Here is an 18845-nt window from a genome sequence, read left to right as displayed (position 1 = left end):
TTTTTAAACAGGAAAATTACTATATTTACTCTTTTCCTGCTTTAAAACAAAAACTTGCTGAATGGAATCAAATATTATATGTTGTCTTCACTGATGGAGAGAATGCCTCCTGATTTATATTTGGCACTGTGAGCTTTCAGATTCAGTGTGGTTATCCATGGGCCTATTTTGCCTCTAAAGCTTATTTGCCTGCAGTCATGGCTGCAAGCCTTTTCTTCTCTTTGTCCCAGGGACTTGTGAACCACCAAAACTGGAAAGACTGAGCTGGGGTATAAGGACATGGCTCTAACTAGAGATCCCTTGGGCATGACGTTAACCAGGGGTACCTATGCTGTCGTGATTCCTACCTCCAGAGGCTTCTAGATAGACTCATCACTCTGGCAGCTCAGCTGCATTCATTTGTCTTTTACAACCTGAATATCAGTTTTTAATAAGTCAGGCTGAAAATATTTCTTGAGCATGTACTATGTGTCAGGCACTCTGCTGGGCAATAAGAACAGAGCAAACAATATAGACATAGTTTCTCCATTAACAGGGCTTTGGGTCCAGTGGAAAAGACAGACATCGAGCCTAAAATTATAAGACACCTTAACAGAGGGAGAGGGGGCTACAGGAGTCTTTAGAAGGTGATTTCATGTAATCTAGTGGGCTCAGGAATGTCAGGAAAAGCTTCGCTCAGGAAGTGACATATAAACTGAATTCTAAAACTCTGTGAGTGACATATACCCTAAAAGAATGGTTTTAAAAACAAATAAAAGACCTTGTTAGAGAACTAAATATAGTAAGTCCCCTATATATGAATGAGTTCCATTCTGAGAGCACATCCATAAGTCTGATTTGTTCGCATGGCAGCCTGCTCCAGTATTCTTGCCTGGAGAATCCCATGGACAGAGGAGCCTGGTGGGCTATAGTCCATGAGACTGCAAAGAGTCAGACATGACTGAAGCGACTTAGCATGCCTGCACCAACAAAGTTAGACTAGGTACCCAACTCACACAATTGGCTATAGTGTACTAGAGTACTATATTGTAATAGTTTTATAATACTTTGCACACAAGTAATACACAAAAAACAAGCACACACAAAAAAGAAAACATTTTTAATCTTACAGTATTGTACCTTTAAAAGTACAGTAGCACAGTCCAACAGCTGGCATACAGGGGCACATTCGTATCTTTGAAAGTCTGCAACTTGAAGGTTCACATGTAGGGGCTTACTGTACTGTTAACTCCCAGTAGACATTATACGAGACTGTCTAGGAATCAGTGTGAATATTTGGGTTTGCAGAACACACACATACACACACACACAGAGTCTGCAGCACAGTTCATGCACAACAGATGCCTCCAGGTTACCTGCTCTCGGGGAGGGCATCCTGTTTCAGTTGAAAGTTCTCATTTACAGCTATCTCGTGAGCAAGAGTCATGTTTGACAAGTTCCTTGCTGCAGCCATCACTTCATCAAATGTCACAACCCTGGGAGGGCTCGTTGCTGAAAAGAAAACAAAAACCAGTTAATGCTGTGGAACAGGAGTTGCCAACTAGTGACATGTTCTGATGCACACAAGATTTAAGCTACTCCAGAGTATTATTTTCAAGGTTTTACAAGTAAGAAGAATGAATACTAAAGCGGGTAGATTTCCATGCTTGATACTTACGGCTTCAAAAATTTTTTAATTCCTTTGATAGCTTCAGTTACTGTATTGATAATAAACTGTCAAATGTTTCTTAGAAATTTTTTATTAATATAGGCTATTACAAGTTACTTTTAAAAATTAAATCACTTCATTTTTCAGCACATACTACTATCTGCATCTATTACATGTACTCTACAGGAAATTGATGACTACTTTTTATACTGTAATTCATAACATTAATTTAAACATTAATTTAATATGAACTAACTGATTTTTTAAAACTATAATATCTAAAAGTATATGCAATATAGCACAATTCTAAGTTTTGCTAATTGGTGGTTACCATTTGACCTCACTGAAGCATAACTTAACCTGCTCGAAGGACTGTCCTGAAGTGATTAAACAAGATAATTTAAGTAAGGAACATGGCAAAAATTCCATAAACGCAGATAATTAAAATAAATCTGATAAGTTGATCATCTACTTCTCAGTAGGAAATAGGGAGTAAAGAATTATTTCAGTTATTTGAAAAAGATTATTCAAAAATTACTCTAGTAAGTCATGTCTTTTTGAAATTATTCCTGGAACTCTCAGCTTCTGTTAATTAAAAACCATTGCCTTAAATAATGCTGACTGCCACCAATGCTTTGCTATCTAAAATAATTTCAGAAATAAGAAGCAGACAAGGAGACGGTGGAGAAGAGGGAGATGGAGGAGGAAGAAGAGGAGGAGGAATGAATGGAAGGAATGGTGGTACACAATTAGTAAAATCCTTTTTCAGGACGCTCAGGTGCCTTGCTAGAGACGTCAACCCCGTATATAGTATAAAGAATGAGAAAAAGCACTGAAAGCTGGGTGGCTGCTAACAAATTCTTTTGCCAATTCTCTTCCCCATTAACATTCTCCTTGAAAATGTCTGTACCCTTTAGTCCAGGAATCTAATTATATACAAAGGAATTCCTCGAAAGGCTTTATGCACTGCAATGTTCATAATGCACTATTTGTAAAGCAAAAAAAGAAAAGGAAATGGACTATATACCCAATGATAAACAGAAGTTAAATAAACTGATGGTACATTCACTTGATAAAGTAAGTCCATGGGGTTGCTGAGGGTTGGACAGGACTGAGCGACTTCACTTTCACTTTTCAGTTTCCTGCATTGGAGAAGGAAATGGCAACCCACTCCAGTGTTCTTGCCTGGAGAATCCCAGGGACGGGAGAGCCTGGTGGGCTGCTGTCTATGGGGTCGCACAGAGCCGGACATGAATGAAGTGACTTAGCAGCTTAGCAATCATAAAAATGTTTAAAAATACATTATCATGAGTAAATGTTTTAGTTATAATAGTAAGCAAAAAGAGTACATGTGCACATGTATGTCTATGTGAAGAACGAAAATACGACAAAACACTGTCACAGCTGTCATCTTTGAGTGACATTGCTGCTGCTGCTGCTAAGTCCCGTCAGTCGTGTCTGACTCTGTGCGGCCCCAGAGATGGCAGCCCACCAGGCTCCCCCATCCCTGGGATTCTCCAGGCAAGAACACTGGAGTGGGTTGCCATTTCCTTCTCTGATGCATGAAAGTGAAAAGTGAAAACGAAGTCGCGCGGTCGTGTCCGACTCTTCGCGACCCCATGGACTGCAGCCTACCAGGGCAATATTTTCTTTTCTATCTACTTTTCCATGTTTTAAAAAATGAGAATGTACTAACTTAAATACAGATGAACAAGCTTTTTCCAAAGGGGGCATTTGATCATATTAAATGTTAGTTGCGTCTCTCTGCATTTGCACTGACAACTTAAGAGGTTATATTTCCTATATAAAATGTCAATTAAAAAGCTAAAAAAATAAATAAATAAAAGACAAATACGCTGCTTTGCACATCTCTAGCGTCCACACACAAAAAAGGAAAAAGACGTCTCCATGGCCATCTTTTAACTCTCACATCCCTAGTGTAGTAATTCTCCTCATGGGCACCCCTTTTCTGGGGTGATTTGCACAACAGTTTTTGAAATCAGCAGGAAACCCATTAGATTATTTCACTTCCTGCCTGACCCTTGAATTGGGGCAAGTTTCCTTCCATGTAAATCAGAAAGGACTGATTTGAATTCTTCCTTGAATGTGACTCAAAAAAATATCTTGAGGAGTAGTTTTCCACCAAGTAAGAGAGAAGACAGGGTGGGGTTGGAAGACCTGATTTATAGTCAAACCAAAGATCAGAAACAGTGACGAAAATAAAAACAGACAGACTGTAAACTTCAGTTCAGTTCAGTTGCTTAGTCCTGTCTGACTCTGAGACCATATGGCCTCATAGGGAAGCATGCCAGGCTTCCCTGTCCATCATCAACTCCCAGAGCTTACTCAAACTCATGTCCATTGAGTCAGTGATGCCATCCAACCATCTCATCCTCTGTCATCCCCTTCTCCTGCTGCCTTCAATCTTGCCCAGCATCAGGGTCTTTTCCAATGAGTCTCTTCTTCACATTAGATGGCCAAAGTATTGGAGTTTCAGTTTCAGCATCAGCCCTTCCAATGAATATACAGGACTGATTTCCTTTAGGATTGACTGGGTTGATCTCCTTGCAGTTCAAGGGACTCTCAAGAGTCTTCTCCAACACCACAGTTCAAAATCATCAATTCTTTGGTGCTCAGCTTTCTTTATGGTCCAACTCTCACATCCATACATGACTACTGAAAAAACCATAGCTTTCACTAGATGGACCTTTGTTGGCAAAGTAATGTCTCTGCTTTTTAATATTCAGTGGCTATTTATTGCTGAGAGTGTGTACAAGACAGCTGGGGTGCCCTTCCAGTGACATTCCAGTATGTCTAGAAAGGAAGGGAAGTCAGGACTTTGCTCTCACTCAAACATGCATCTAGAGACTTCCCTGGTGGTCCAGTGGGTAAGACTTCATGCTCCCAATGCAGGGGGCCTGGGTTCAATCCCAGGCAGGTCAGGGAACTAGATCCCACATGCCACAACTAAGAGTGCACATGCTGCAACTAAAAATAGGGCCTGCAGGCTGCAACTGAGACCTGGCCAAGCCAGATAAATAAATAAATATTTTTAAAAATATTGATTAAAAGAAAAAACAAACATGTGTGTCTAGAACCATGCACAGTACCCCCCAGGCTGTGCTCCCTGTCGGCTTACAGGCAGGAGAGCTGGATTTGCTGGAGGAGTCACTTGTGAAGCTCTGCCTGGAGCACTCGTAGTCACTGAGAGAAGCCATGCTCTCAGAAAACCGGGAAGAGTCGGAATCGCTTGGCTGGTCCTCGCTCACACACTGCTTCTCACCATTGAAGGGCATTTTGTGTCGCGGGAGTGTGGGTAGAGACAGCACCTGCACAGACAAACAGACCCTGCGTCAGCCTTCCGCGGTGCTTCCGTCAGTGGTGCCCGTGCCTCTCCCAGCATAGACAGCCACGTCCTCTGTGTCACAGCCCTGGAAAGGCCCCCAGCACATGACCTCCTTCCTCCCGTGGCACCCAGGCCAGCCTGTCACTAGGCCTGCAAGACTGCCTTCAGAAAGGGACTCCAGAGGCACAGGTATGAGCTCCCACAGGACACACTCAGTGTGAACATGGAGCAGCTCCCAGCAAGAACAGATCCAAGAACAGATCCTTAAACAGAGCACATACTCTCTCCTCTGAGGGCTGCTGAAGCGTGGGAGGGTAAGGGGTAAGAGTTAAGAGTGTGGGGCTCCAGGTTAGAAGCTGGTTCTGTCTTTTGCCAGGTGACCTTGGAGAAGTCACTCAACTTCTTCCCTCCAGAGTAAAGCTGGGCTGAAAGACTTACCTCATGGGGTTGCTTGAAGATGAAACAGGATTCATCTTATTAAAGTGCTTAGCACAGCATTCACATGTTAGCTATTACTATTCCTCTGTCTTTGTTTTACATAAAATATTTTTGAAATCAGTCTCTTTAGTTGTCGTGAGTCTCCTGGAGAAAGAGGAGCTACTAAGTAACAGCTCTGGCTGGCAAGTCTATAGGTTTTCCTCATCCAGTTTGTGGCAGTGTGGCCACAAACTGCCACACTATACAGCATAAGGCCCAATCCTTGGTTTGTACTTGATAATTTACCAAGTACCCACAGCCACCCAATGAACAAGCAGGCACAAAGATGCTGGTTCACAGGCTGGGGGAGAACAGGCTCTGGGAGACTTGCTGTGCCACAAAGCCAGTCCCTGGACTCCACATCCAGGGCTGTTTCTGGGACCTCAGATTGCTTTCCAGGGCAGGGCAGGGCAGTGGGCCCAGTCACTCCCTGGAAAGGAGACCTGGGGTATGCAGGATGCTCAGGCCAGAACCCAGGATCCTCAGCCACGCCTGTGAAGGAGCTGGCCCTGATACATGAGTGTGGTGCTAGTTGACACTGAGGGGAAACCCAGGCGCGAGGAGAAAGGCACCTCAAATCCTGAATAGATAGTAATGACAGTAAGAGTTCATCGAGTGTCTTTAAACCTGAACCAGCAATGAGGTTCTCTGAGGTTTTAAAACTGTCGGAACATGAAACCACAACTACCCATAGAATGCCTGGAAATGCCTGAAGTTCCTTCAGTCAGTCAGTTCAGTCGCTCAGTCGTGTCTGACTCTTTGTTACCCCATGAATCCCAGCATGCCAGGCCTCCCTGTCCATCACCAACTCCCAGAGTTTACTCAAACTCATGTCCATTGAGTCGGTGATGCCATCCAGCCATCTCATCCTCTGTCGTCCCCTTCTCCTCCTGCCCCCAATCCCACCCAGCATCAGGGTCTTTTCCAGTGAGTCAACTCTTCGCATGAGGTGGCCAAAGTACTGGAGTTTCAGCTTTAGCATCATTCCTTCCAATGAACACCCAGGACTGATCTCCTTTAGAATGGACTGGTTGGATCTCCTTGCAGTCCATGGGACTCTCAAGAGTCTTCCCCAACATCACAGTTCAAAAGCATCAATTCTTTGGCGCTCAGCTTTCTTCACAGTCCAACTCTCACATCACACGACCACTGAAAAAACCATAGCCTTCACTAGACGGACCTTTGTTGGCAAAGTAATGTCTCTGCTTTTTAATATGCTATCTAGGTTGGTCATAACTTTCCTTCCAGGGAGTAAGCGTCTTTTAACTTCATGGCTGCAATCACCATCTGCAGTGATTTTGGAGCCCCCAAAAATAAAGTCTGACACTGCTTCCACTCTTTCCCCATATATTTTCCATTAAGTGATGAGACCAGATGCCATGATCTTTGTTTTCTGAATGTTGAGCTTTAAGCCAACTTTTTCACTTTCACTTTCATCAAGAGGCTTTTTAGTTCCTCTTTACTTTGTGCCATAAGGGTGGTATCATCTGCATATCTGAGGTTATTGATATTTCTCCCGCCAATCTTGATTCCAGCTTGTGCTTCTTCCAGCCCAGCATTTCTCATGATGTACTCTGCATAGAAGTTAAATAGGCAGGGTGACAATATACAGCCTTGACGTACTCCTTTTCCTATTTGGAACCAGTCTGTTGTTCCATGTCCAGTTCTAACTGTTGCTTCCTGATCTGCATACAGGTTTCTCAAGAAGCAGGTCAGGTGGTCTGGTATTCCCATCTCTTTCAGAATTTTCCACAGTTTATTGTGATCCACACAGTCAAAGGCTTTGGCATAGTCAATAAAGCAGAAATAGATGTTTTTCTGGAACTCTCTTGCTTTTTCCATGATCCAGCGGATATTGGCAATTTGATCTCTGGTTCCTCTGCCTTTTCTAAAACCAGTTTGAACATCTGGAAGTTCACGGTTCACATATTGCTGAAGCCTGGCTTGGAGAATTTTGAGCATTACTTTACTAGTGTGTGAGATAAGTGCAATTGTGTGGTAGTTTGAGCATTCTTTGGCATTGCCTTTCTTTGGAATTGGAGTGAAAACTGACCTTTTCCAGTCCTGGAGCCACTGCTGAGTTTTCCAAATGTGCTGGCATATTGAGTGCAACACTTTCACAGCATCATCTTTCAGAATTTGAAATAGCTCCACTGGAATTTCATCACCTCCACTAGCTTTGTTCGTAGTGATGCTTTCTAAGGCCCACTTGACTTCACATTCCAGGATGTCTGGCTCTAGGTGAGTGATCACACCATCGTGATTACCTGGGTCATGAAGATCTTTTTGTATAGTTCTTCTATGTATTCTTGCCACCTCTTCTTAATATCTTCTGCTTCTGTTAGGTCCATACCATTTCTGTCTTTTATCGAATGGTCCCTTTCAAATGTATTAAGCGCCTACAGTGCACCAGCCCAGGGAAAAGTAACAGTGAACAAAATATGCAAGGCCATCCTCTCGTGGCTCTGAAGTCCAGTTACCTAAAGCTGTGTGTCAGATGCTGGAGGACAAGGAAGGGGACACCAAGGCACTGCTGAGGAAGCACCAGAAAGGAGAGGCAGGCTGGGGACCAAGTAGAGGAGTTGAGCCTTTGCTGAGAGAAACAGGGCTATTTTTTTTATCCTTTGGGTGATGACCAAAATGGATGGGCCTAAGAGGGACTTACTGAAGGTCAGAAGTCAAGGGCACTTGCCCTTGGCCTCAGGCAAGCAGTCTCTACAGTCGTGCCACCTGTAGAAATGCACCCTTGCTCAGCCCTCCACTTTTGCAAACAGAAAATCACCAACTCAGAGGCTGCCTCTGCAGACTGATGGGGAAGGAGTGGGTGGTGCTGCAGCTGCCAGGAAGCTTCCCCATAGAGACACTACTCCCAGAGTCCCAAAACCAAACATCTTGGACACAGGGTACGAAAGGTCTGACCCCTGGCATTCTCAGTGGTGGGCTCACCTACTTTACCCCAGGCAAACTAGCCTTGCACTTTAACTCCCATCTGATAGAAGGACGTGTGGGTGTGGCTGGGGCTAGAGGAAGAAGAAAATGGTCCACTCTAATCTTTTCAATTCCACCAATCCCCAAGTCCCAAAATGCAGTGCTTGCCCTTCCCTCTGGCTTTCTCTCTTTGCCAATATTTTACTTCTCATGGGTGGCATTTCTCGAAAATGCTGGTTTTCAAGGAAAGGAAACCAGGTAAGCCCTCCCTCTACGCCCGGCCAGAGCTAAGGGCATTCTTCTCTGTCCACCTGCAGCACATCTCCGGTATCTGCCCAATAGTACTTAGACTCTCATAGCTATTTTCCTCCCCTGGCTACTTCTGACTCCCCTTACTAAGGCAGGAACTGTCTCGTCCACCATCAGTGTCAAGTGTGTGTGACAAGCATTCATTCGGTGTCAGCTGAATCGGAATCCCCGAATCCCATCTGGTACAATTGCAACCAGAACATTTGCAAACTGATATTCCACATTTACAGACCTGCTGCTGCACAGGTTAAGGCCTGGAACAAAGAACCTACCACCTCTACCTGCCTCATGAGGCTTAGGACTCAATATTCCCTGGTCCTGTCATACTCTTAAACTAGAATACCTTAAGCTCTGCTTCCACTTTATTATTTCTTTCATTCATTCAACTGTGACAACTGTGCCATGATGCTCTGAGATCATTTCTCTTCACTTTGGCTATTTTTCTAGGTAAAAGTGAATAAAAGCTTTTCATCCATTGGAATTTATGAACTAGGTTAATAGCTAAAACTGTCCATTTCATTTTTATACTCCAGCTGAATGGCACACCTCATAGGTTTCTTAATTGTGTTTAACGAGGCAGCTAAGTACAAAGATTTTTAAAAAATGAAAAGCTCCAGGTTGGGAGGTAGAAGTGCCAGGTGTGAGGCCTGACTCTGCTGTTGATTTGCTGCATGACTTCACCCACTATGCATCTGCTCTCTTCACCTCATTTTTCTGAGGGGGTTGGACCAGCTATCAGGTGCCTTTTATGAGGAACTGCTAAAATGCTATATAAACCCAGAGTTCTGTGAAGCATCACATCACTAGAAGTTCTGAGAAATCAAATGTTTCATGGCAGACATGCTCAATAACATGCAACTATGCTTTCTTCCAGGCTCCCCAGCTGGATCAGTGGGTAAAGAATCTGCCTGCAATGCAGGAGACGCAGGAACCAAACGTTCAATCCCTGGGTTGGGAAGATATCCTAGAGGAGGGAACGGCAACCCACTCCAGTATTCTTGCCTGGAAAATCCCATGAACAGAGGAGCCTGGTGGGCTACAGTCCACAGGGTGGCAAAAAGTTGGACACAACTGAAGTGATTGAGCATAGCACATACACAGCTTGCTTTCTTCCAACAATTCACTGGAAGTAGAGTTTCTGGCATAGGGGATGTAAATAAAATGTAAAAGGGTCAAAATGTTCAGAAATCCTGTTTAATTGGTAGAAGCCTCTACAAGACAACTGGGTTTTCATGGATCTGAGCAGAAACTTCTTTGAGGCCAAAAGAAATGGCCTGCATTCTCAAATTAATAATACCTAACTCATAGGGTTGGTGAGAGATTTCATTCAGGCAGTGTATATTGGAACAATGTCTGATACAGAGTAAACAGGATACAGATGTTTGCTGTTGTTAGTATTATTTGCTTCGGTAGTTGTTATTATCATCATTTTAGGCATTAGAAACTCTGGAGGGAAGAACAGTTTCATTCCATGGTGATAAAAGCATGTTCTCCTACAGATAACAAAGACTGGGAGTTGACCTAGGGCAGAACTCTTGCATTTGTTTGAAATACAAAAATCAAAAGCAAATGGTGCATCATGGTATAATCTTCTGCAAGTTCCTTCATACTTGCTCTTACCTTTCTTGGTCTCAGGTGTCCACATAGGTCACCTGGGGACAAAGCTACTTGACTCAAAAGCATTAAGGGTAAGTAGACTGCCTTTAAAGCTGTTTTGGATTCTCTCTTAGAATAGTGACAACAAAAGCAGGTTGTTTCTTTAAGAAATGTAATGCTTCTAATACCGACAAACTAGATCTACTTAACCTTCATGAGTGCAACTCACAAACTAACTGGACAACTTTCCGGGAGCACCACGTCTCATCCCACATGGGAGGATTTACTCAATGGCCAAAGGTAAGGTCAATGTGAAGAGAGGAGGTAACACCAAAACAAAGCCTCCAGCACTATGGTGTATCACTATTCAAAGAGAATAATCACATTTTTCATTGTACTGTTCCACATTTTATAATAATAAAGGCAGTATAATCATTCCTTCCAAGGTCAATGACTGGGAGGCATGAGGCACTTAAATATTTATTGGGGAATGAATAGCTATATGACCACTGGCATTTTAGAGAAGAGGGAACAAGTTACAGAGACCTGAAGGGGCTCATCCTGCATTTCACCACATATAAGGGGGAAATCAATTTTTAATTTGCTAGTGATCCTCAGGCTGCGTCCAGATAACTGACTTTACTTTCTTATTTTCTTTCTGCAGCAAAATCTACCTGCAAATGATCCTGCACCGGTTCAGAACTGCAAAGATCCACCAGTCGCCATGCACATGTCACCAAGGCAGTTAGGACACTGGCTCTGGAGCCAGGAGGACTGGATTCTTTATCTCAACTCGTGATACTTATAGACTGGAGACAGGGAATTTACCCTTGATGAATTGGGGACAGCAGTATTATCAACCTTATAGAATTGTTGTAATTGAAATAGTCTATGTATTTAAACTCCTACTAAGTGCTTGACAGATATGAAATATTATTTTATTCTTATTAGAAATTATTAATTTTTAAAACACGTCAGTGTCATAAAAAACAAAGAAAGGTTGAGGATAATGAAAGGAGACTTGACAACTGAAGGCAGTAGATGATCCCAGACTGTATCCTGTACCAAATTAAAAAATGCTATAACAAACATTATTGCATCAGTTGACAACACAGTTACAGTACTTGAATCTACTGTCTGTATTATAATGTCAAATTTACTGAAGTTGATAAGTATGCTGTGATTATGCATTGAGGAATAAAGCCCTATGATACATGCAACTTTCTCTCCAATGATTCAAATGAGAGAAAAAGAGAAAACAATGAAGCCTATGGAACAAAATGCTAATAGGTGAATATGAGTAAAAGGTAGACAATAGGGAGTAGTTCTTTGTACTGTTCTTGCAACTTTTTCTGTAAGTTTGAAATGACTGCAAAGTAAAAGGTTAGAAGAAGAAGTACTGTACTAAAAGTTCAAGTCTCATTCAGAACAGTCCAGTCTCCCATAGTTTTATTTATTTTAAATAATAAATATAGTTTATTTATCCCGTAGATCCCATAGATCTTGATTGTTCCCACTGCTATGTTAGCTTAGATAGCACTCTATTATAAAATCTCTTCTAGACAGTCAAACTTTCCCAATGTCCTTTTTGAACAGTGCCTAATGAATAAAACAAGAAATTGTCCAGAACCCTTCAGAAAAGGCAAAAGAAATCCCTTTTAAGTGTTCTTCTCCAGGTGGGTCCCCTTTTCCTACAAGGTCTCTTGGCAGTGGTTTATAATCCTTCTGTGATTTGGCCTTTGTCCACTTTATTCTGTTACCATTCTCCCCCTAATTCTTCGTATTCTGAACATAATGGCTTTCTTTGGGTCACTCTGACATGCCAAACTTCCTTCTTTGGAGCACTTGTACCTGCTATTCCCTTCCAGTGGGATGTTCTTTTCCCTGATCTCTGTGTGGTTGGAGCCTTGTTGTCATTCAGACTTGAAAGCAAATGTTACAACTTCAAAGTGACCTTCCTTGAGTTTCCTACTCATTCCATTTATTAGTCATTTTAGAGCTTAGATGTTGCCTGGGATAGAGCAAGAGCTCAGTGAGAATCACTGATCAACAAATTAAGTCACACTATTCACAAGACAACTTGGGTTACCTTTCTACTCTGTCTCAGTCACATTGTTTATATTCCCATTATGTGGTCATGGAAAGATAGTCATCTGCAAATCTGTCTCCCCACTAAATGTTAAACTCCTTTCAGGAAGAAGCTATGTCTTCTTCCTCCAATTTCCAGTGCCTATTTCAACCCATTTCCAAAGCACCAATAATTCAAATTAGCAAAGACTCACAGTCCCAGCGCTTAAGGAAACTTGCACATTGTAACTTTCCACCCTCCTAATGCTAAACTGGTAGCAAAAAATAACAATTGGAGGTAACAGTTATTGAGTACTTACTATGACTCAGCCCCTATAATAAGTGCTTAAAATGTTTTATCTTCTTGAATCTTCATTATAACCTTGTTAGCAAAAGAATCATCATTATTCTCTTTTTAGAGGGAAAAACCTGAGGCTCAGAGAGGTTAAATAATTTGCTCTAGGGTTCACAGCAGTGGCAGAGGCACAACTCTAATCCAGGCAGTGGATCCCTAAAGCTTGTGCTCTTTACCACTCTAGGATGCCTACAGAAAATGTGGAGAACTGTTCATTCTTTCCACTCCCATGCTGCTGAACTGATCTATCCATCACCACATGGAGCCTTGCACATGTGATAACCAGCTGACCTTCCCCCCAGGGTGTCTGCTCAAGTGCCATACCACGAAGGGCATCACTGAAAGAGTTCATTGACCAAAATTATTCTCACCTACCGCACTACAGTGACTGAAAATCCTCCATCAGGGAGCCTTTCTTTATGAACTGCAAAATCCCTCTGTAAAACTCAAATATTATCAAAGGGGTTAATTGCTTATAGCTAGCATGAGTCAGAAGCATTTTGAAGTGAATTACTCAGATTATCCAGCAGGGCCCTGAGGAATGGAACCCAGCCAATTAAGGTTAAGTCATGAAAAAGAGAAAATTTCAAGAAACATCTAGCAGGTATCATCCTTCAAGACCCAATCAAGGTCACGTGCAAGGACAAGCATTCATATATCTGTCGTAAAGGGTAGGGAGTCACAGGAGTCAGGTTGGACTTTGAAGAAAACCCTGCAGATGATATGGGAAATCTTCATCTTCTGCAAAGTGCTGCTTTAGAACCACTCCTAAACAATAGCAGTGCTAAAGAGTTATCCACACGCAGCAAAGCAAAAACCATAGAGCAGAGAGGTAGATGCCTGTTTCATTCAGCTACAGAATACTGGTCTTCATCAAATTAGAGCCAACAAAGGGCTAGATAAAGGCCAACAAAGCCAATCATTGTTTTAAAAAAGCAAATGTTCGTGCCACCCATAACATTACAGCATCAGGGAAAGATTTCTAGGCACTGTGCACACTTGAAAACACTTCTCCCACCTCTGGTGGACCTGTTTTAGTACCTGTTTCCTCCTTTGGGCCCTCAACCCTCCACAAAAGGGCACTGAAGCTGCTTCATACACGACTGGGTATCTTCAGCCCTGGGTTACTTTAAGTCAGGCAACCTCCAGGGGCTGCCAGGATGATAGATGAAATCCCCGGAGGCAAGAGGAAAAGGCAGGCTGGGCACCCCTAAAGTGGGAACCACTGCCATAGCCTCATTAAATTTGGCAGGTTGGACAGAGCAAGGTTTTTGACTGGGCTGGAGACCATGGGACCACGGGGATCTTGGGGCCCAAGGGGCCCACTGGGGACAAAGACAGCTTCTCTAGTTTCTTCAACGTCAAAGTAACAGGATAACCATCCAAGATGATGTTTCCCAAGACTTAGTCACTTGACGACCTCTCTTCACGTCTGTTTCCACATCTCAATCCTCACCTGTGCTCTAGCAAACACTTCTCTTTATCTGGACGAGATTTTTGTATTTAAATAGATTTGCTTTGAAAGGAAACTTTCTATCACTGTGAAATCGCTCGGTTTAACGGAACAGTTTTCCTTAACACTAATGAAAACACTTAACCATGTTCGTCCACGTGCCACCCCAAACCATCGCTGTGACCTGGAGTGGCACCATCCAAAGTAGCAGCCTTGGGAAGCACAAACCACCCCGGAGGGCCTCAGGGGTTCGAACCCGGGCTTGACCCGCATGTCCCGCCTCCTCCGGGTAACTGAGGGTACCGTCTTGGGAACGCATCTGCACAACCCTCGCCCACGTCCCCTGGGCGCCCCTCCCCTTCAGCAGCACGTTTCCTGTCAAAACAAACCCTTGGGGGAGGGGACAGCGGAGGCCGAGGCGAGTACCGAGGAAACCCCGGCAACAAACCCCAAACACACGATCGGAGCCCCTCCCGGGCCTGACCGCGGCTCGGTTCACCCACCCCAGCCGGGCCAGCGGTCGCGGGCTACAAGGTGCCTCCTCCCGGAGCCCGGATGGTGGGAAGCCGCTCGTGGCGCCGTCGCTGGCAAGGGCCCAGCGGGAGGTAAACAGAGGCCAAGCAGCCACGACCCCGGCCCCTCCAGGGCCCGAAGCCCGCGGCCGCCCCAACACCCGCCGCGGCCACTCGGTGCCCTCGCCCCGCTCCCACGCGGGACGGCGGTTCTAGGTCAAACAAGGAATATGGGGAGGGGGGTGGGGAAGCGAGAAGCCGGGCTCTACCGCCCCTGGCCGCGGGTCCCAGGACGCAGCTCCGAGATGAAGTGGGGGAGGCCGACGGGCAGCTACTGTGGTGACGCGTCCCCCTCTGCCAATCTGGCCCGTCACCTCAGAGCCCGCGACCCCTTCCCCGGGGATGGTACACACCGGCTCCGGCACGAAGACAGGCGGAGGAGAAAGACGACTGAAGGATTCCTCGTCAGGGGTCTTTGAGTGTTCCCTCGCCCAGGACCACACAAACACCTTGGAAACTCACAAGTCCAATAACCCTCAGCCTCCCCGACCCCCCCCCCCCCACGCGGTATTTAAAGGGCCAGGAGGGACTCTAGAGAGGCAGCCACGGAGTGGCCACCACGTAAGCGGAGAGCGGGGGGAAAACCGCATCAAGGAGAGGGGTAAACCTAGGGCACTTCAGCTTTGATGTCAGAGTTCTGACAGATCTGACCGTTATAGAAAGCATCAGCCTCAACTTCGAATGAAAGAGAGCCAGGAGAGCTTGGATTGGGGGTATTTTGGTTGCCAGAGGGAACGGTTCCCCGCCGTGGGCTGCGAGTGGTGCAGTCCGTGTACTGCTAGGGGCGGGGAGAGGAGTGTTTACGGAACTGGGGCAGCCGCGCCTCCCAAGCGCCTGGTGTTGGAGGCGGGGCCTGTTGGGGCTCTGGGGGCGGGGCCAGTCGGGGCGCTGGGGAACCGAGCGGAGCCGGGATTCTGGGGGCGGGGCGGAGCCGCCCGCGGACAGTCCCGTGAAGCCCTGGATTGACCCCACTGGTCTACAGGGCCCCACACCATCGTGAGCAATGCAGCAAGCTGCCTGGCTGCAGGTGGAACTTTTACGACCCAAACACCCCTCATCTAGACCAGGCGATCCAAATTAAGTTCCCACTATCACACGGTCTACACGGAGACAATCTAACCCTCTACTGGGCAAGTGCATTCCCACGCACGTCAGCAACCAAATTGTCACCTATGTTTGTGTCTGCACCTCCACAGAAACAGGAGTCCAGATTTGCATATGACTGGACAGGACGATTAGCTCCTGGGAGTCACACCCACCCACGCTCTCTGAAGACGTAAACTTCGTATGCGAGCAAAAGATAAAGCATCTAACTTCCCCTAGGGTTCTTGGCAACACCTATCTCCGAGAAAAGTTTCAGAAGTTTCGACAGTGGTTAATGTAAATAAGCAGTCCCAGAGGAGCTCTGTGCGGTCAGGCCTACAGTTCTGCTCTGTTGTGGGTGTGCTTCCGAGTCTACACCCTTCCCCCAGCTGCACACAGGAAAACTGCATCTTCTGCCAGGTGTAAATTGGGGGTTATTTGAGAGATAGTTTCATGCAAGAATGTAAGTGACTTTTGTATAGCCTCAAGTACTTCCATTTAGTGCTGAAATCATGTCTGGTTTGGTGGAGGGAAAATTGGTTCTATTAGTAGGAGAAAAAAAACAGGCAACATTTTAAAGGAGGATGGAGGGGGTGGGGTGCAAAAAATAAATAAATAAAGGAGGATGGACCTAGATGGAATCATTCAGTGTTAAAAAATGGCCCTATCTTGGGTTCAAACCTTCCCTCTGACATTTACTACTATGATATCTTGGTCAGTGAGAAAATATTATCTAACTGGGCTATTGTGAAGATGGAATGAGATAAAGCATGTGAAATGCTTAGGGTTGTACACAGTAAACACTCAATCAGTGCTAGATGCTGAAACTATTTGGCAAACCACTCTGAACAACCTTAGCTGGTGATCTGAATAAATTTGTATTGTGTCTCCTAATGCCACTCTTTCCTCTCTTCTAAAATACACAACTTGGTACAAATCAAGAGATTAAAGAGAAAATGCTGTTGCCACCCTGGTAATTTCCTATGAACCTAGCTTATGCCGTTTGTTGGAATCAGAAGTCAGGTTGACAGAAGCCTCTAATTTCAATTCTTGCCAAATAACCACCACCACACAACTGCCATCACCACCCTAGAGACTCCACAACAGAAAGAGTAACTAAAAATATCCCCCAAACTTCTGGACACTGTGACAATGACACATGGCAGCTTTGCTTTCTTTGTTAGCTTTGCAGGAGCTTGTTAAGTATTGTTTTGCCATATTACATAATGTGAAGCAGGTAAGCATGAGTCAAGAGAGTTGTTCAATCTACCTGGGTCACCAGCCGCCTGATCCTGGGCATGGCATGTATTTTAAAGCTCAAATATATGATTCTCAAAGCCACAAGGAAGCAATTTTTGTCAAAACAGATGAGTCAAGTTTCAGCATCTGCTGGGGTGAGAACTTTGAGACATAAAAGGTAGGGTAGCATCAGAGACCCATGCCAGAGAGAAAAATCTCCTGGAAAAATAATCTTCTATTACATCAACATTAAATAACTTGCTACCTGGAAACCTCTTGGTCAGTGAACCTCTTGGTCAGGAAACGTCCTGACCAATTGCCCTTAGACTGGCTTGTATATAAAAGCACTTTGGAGAAATATAGTCCTGTAAAATATTAGGCAGCTTCCTTAAAATAAAACAGAGAGCCTTGTATCATATTCTTACCCAAAGAGTCCAGGCTGTCATAAAATAAAATCCTCCTTGCACAGATTAGTTCATGACCTTCCGAAAAAAAAAAAAAAATCTGAAAAGGCAACCTCTTTAGTAAGTAAAATAATTAGCTGTTTATGTGAAGAAGACATATTATCATACTTAATTTTTTTAACTTTTCTTTTTTGAAGCACTTCGAGAACTCATGGTAATGCAGTTTGCTTTCCCTGTAAATTACACAATAGATTGAATTTGATATTGCCTTTGGCAGATGACTCAGGGCAGATCGACATTTTTACTCGGCAAAAAAATTTAAAGACTTCTTTTGACACATCTTAAATCTGAGTTTTAAGTTACAGTGAATCCTTGAATAAATCAGAAGATCCAAAAATGTAATTTTAATGTGGATTTCCAACCTCTTAGCAGCTTAACGTTTATAGTGGGGTTGCATCGTGTGCTGATCTCAGTTCAGTTCAGTCACTCAGTCATGTCCAACTCTGCAACCCCATGGGCTGCAGCACACAAAGCTTTCCTGTCCATCACCAACTCCAGGAAGCTACTTAAACTCATGTCCATCGCGTAGGTGATGCCATCCAACCATCTCATCCTCTGTCTTCCCCTTCTCCTGCCTTAAATCTTTCCCAGCAACAACGTAATGCAAATTCAACCTGACATCAATGAGATGTGGAGTAGGGAGCACAAAAGCATGGTTGAAACCCCAGCAGTGATGTTAACCCCTTCTTCTCTTTATGAGAGTTGTGAGGCTTCGCTTCCTGAATTGATGTCAGTTTCCAAGTTTCTCATTACTGGTCCAAGCTCCTTATCCAACGCTAGCTTCTTGGGCATGCAGTGGCTCATGACCCCATGCTTAGAGGAGCCTCATACTTAATTTAAAGCTCTGCTGCTGCCTACTTGAAATCCTCACTCATTTTTGAACAAGGAGCTCTGCATTTTCATTTTGCATGGGACCTTGAAAATGGTGTCACTGGTCCTGACTTCACCATATAGAATATGAGTCTAATGTTTGAAGGTACTTATCTTCCCTTTTAATCCATCCCCAAATACTAGTCAATTATTTTATCTAATGCTCAAGGGAAGAAACATTTATCTGTTTCCAGGAATTCCTGTTGCCCAGTAGTTAGGACTCGTTTTCACTCCCTGGCCAGATCATATTGATTCTGTTGTTGGTGTTTTGGGTTTTTCTGGTTGCACCAAGTGGTTTGTGGGAACCTAGTTCCCTAACCAGAGACCAAACCCGGGTCCCCTGCAGTGGAAGCCCAGAGTCCTAACCACTGGACTTCCAGGGATTCCCTGGGCCCAAGTTGGACACTAGATTAGGGAACTAAGATCCCACAAACCACA

The 18845-nt window shown here is 44.3% G+C and overlaps 1 protein-coding gene across 3 annotated transcripts in view; it reads right to left on the bottom strand.

Annotated features, from left to right (window-relative positions):
* Positions 1-15194, bottom strand: part of TCP11L2 (t-complex 11 like 2) — a 40766-nt gene extending 25572 nt beyond the window's left edge. The window contains exons 1-4 of one of the 3 annotated variants that reach the window (XM_061417193.1): positions 15105-15189; positions 5433-5576; positions 4788-4977; positions 1356-1491 (exon numbers count right to left, since the gene is read on the bottom strand). In XM_061417193.1, the coding sequence (XP_061273177.1) occupies positions 1356-1491; positions 4788-4944 (293 nt within the window). In that variant the 5' untranslated portion in view covers positions 4945-4977; positions 5433-5576; positions 15105-15189. Of the gene's footprint in view, positions 1-1355; positions 1492-4787; positions 4978-5432; positions 5577-15104 lie in introns of all 3 variants that reach the window. The other 2 variants (XM_061417192.1, XM_061417194.1) reach the window with 2 other exon arrangements.
* Between the last annotated feature and the right edge of the window lie 3651 nt (positions 15195-18845).

Source organism: Bos javanicus, chromosome 5 (assembly GCF_032452875.1).
Source record: "Bos javanicus breed banteng chromosome 5, ARS-OSU_banteng_1.0, whole genome shotgun sequence".
NCBI lineage: Eukaryota > Metazoa > Chordata > Mammalia > Artiodactyla > Bovidae > Bos > Bos javanicus.
This window is presented reverse-complemented; position numbering and strand designations above follow the sequence as displayed.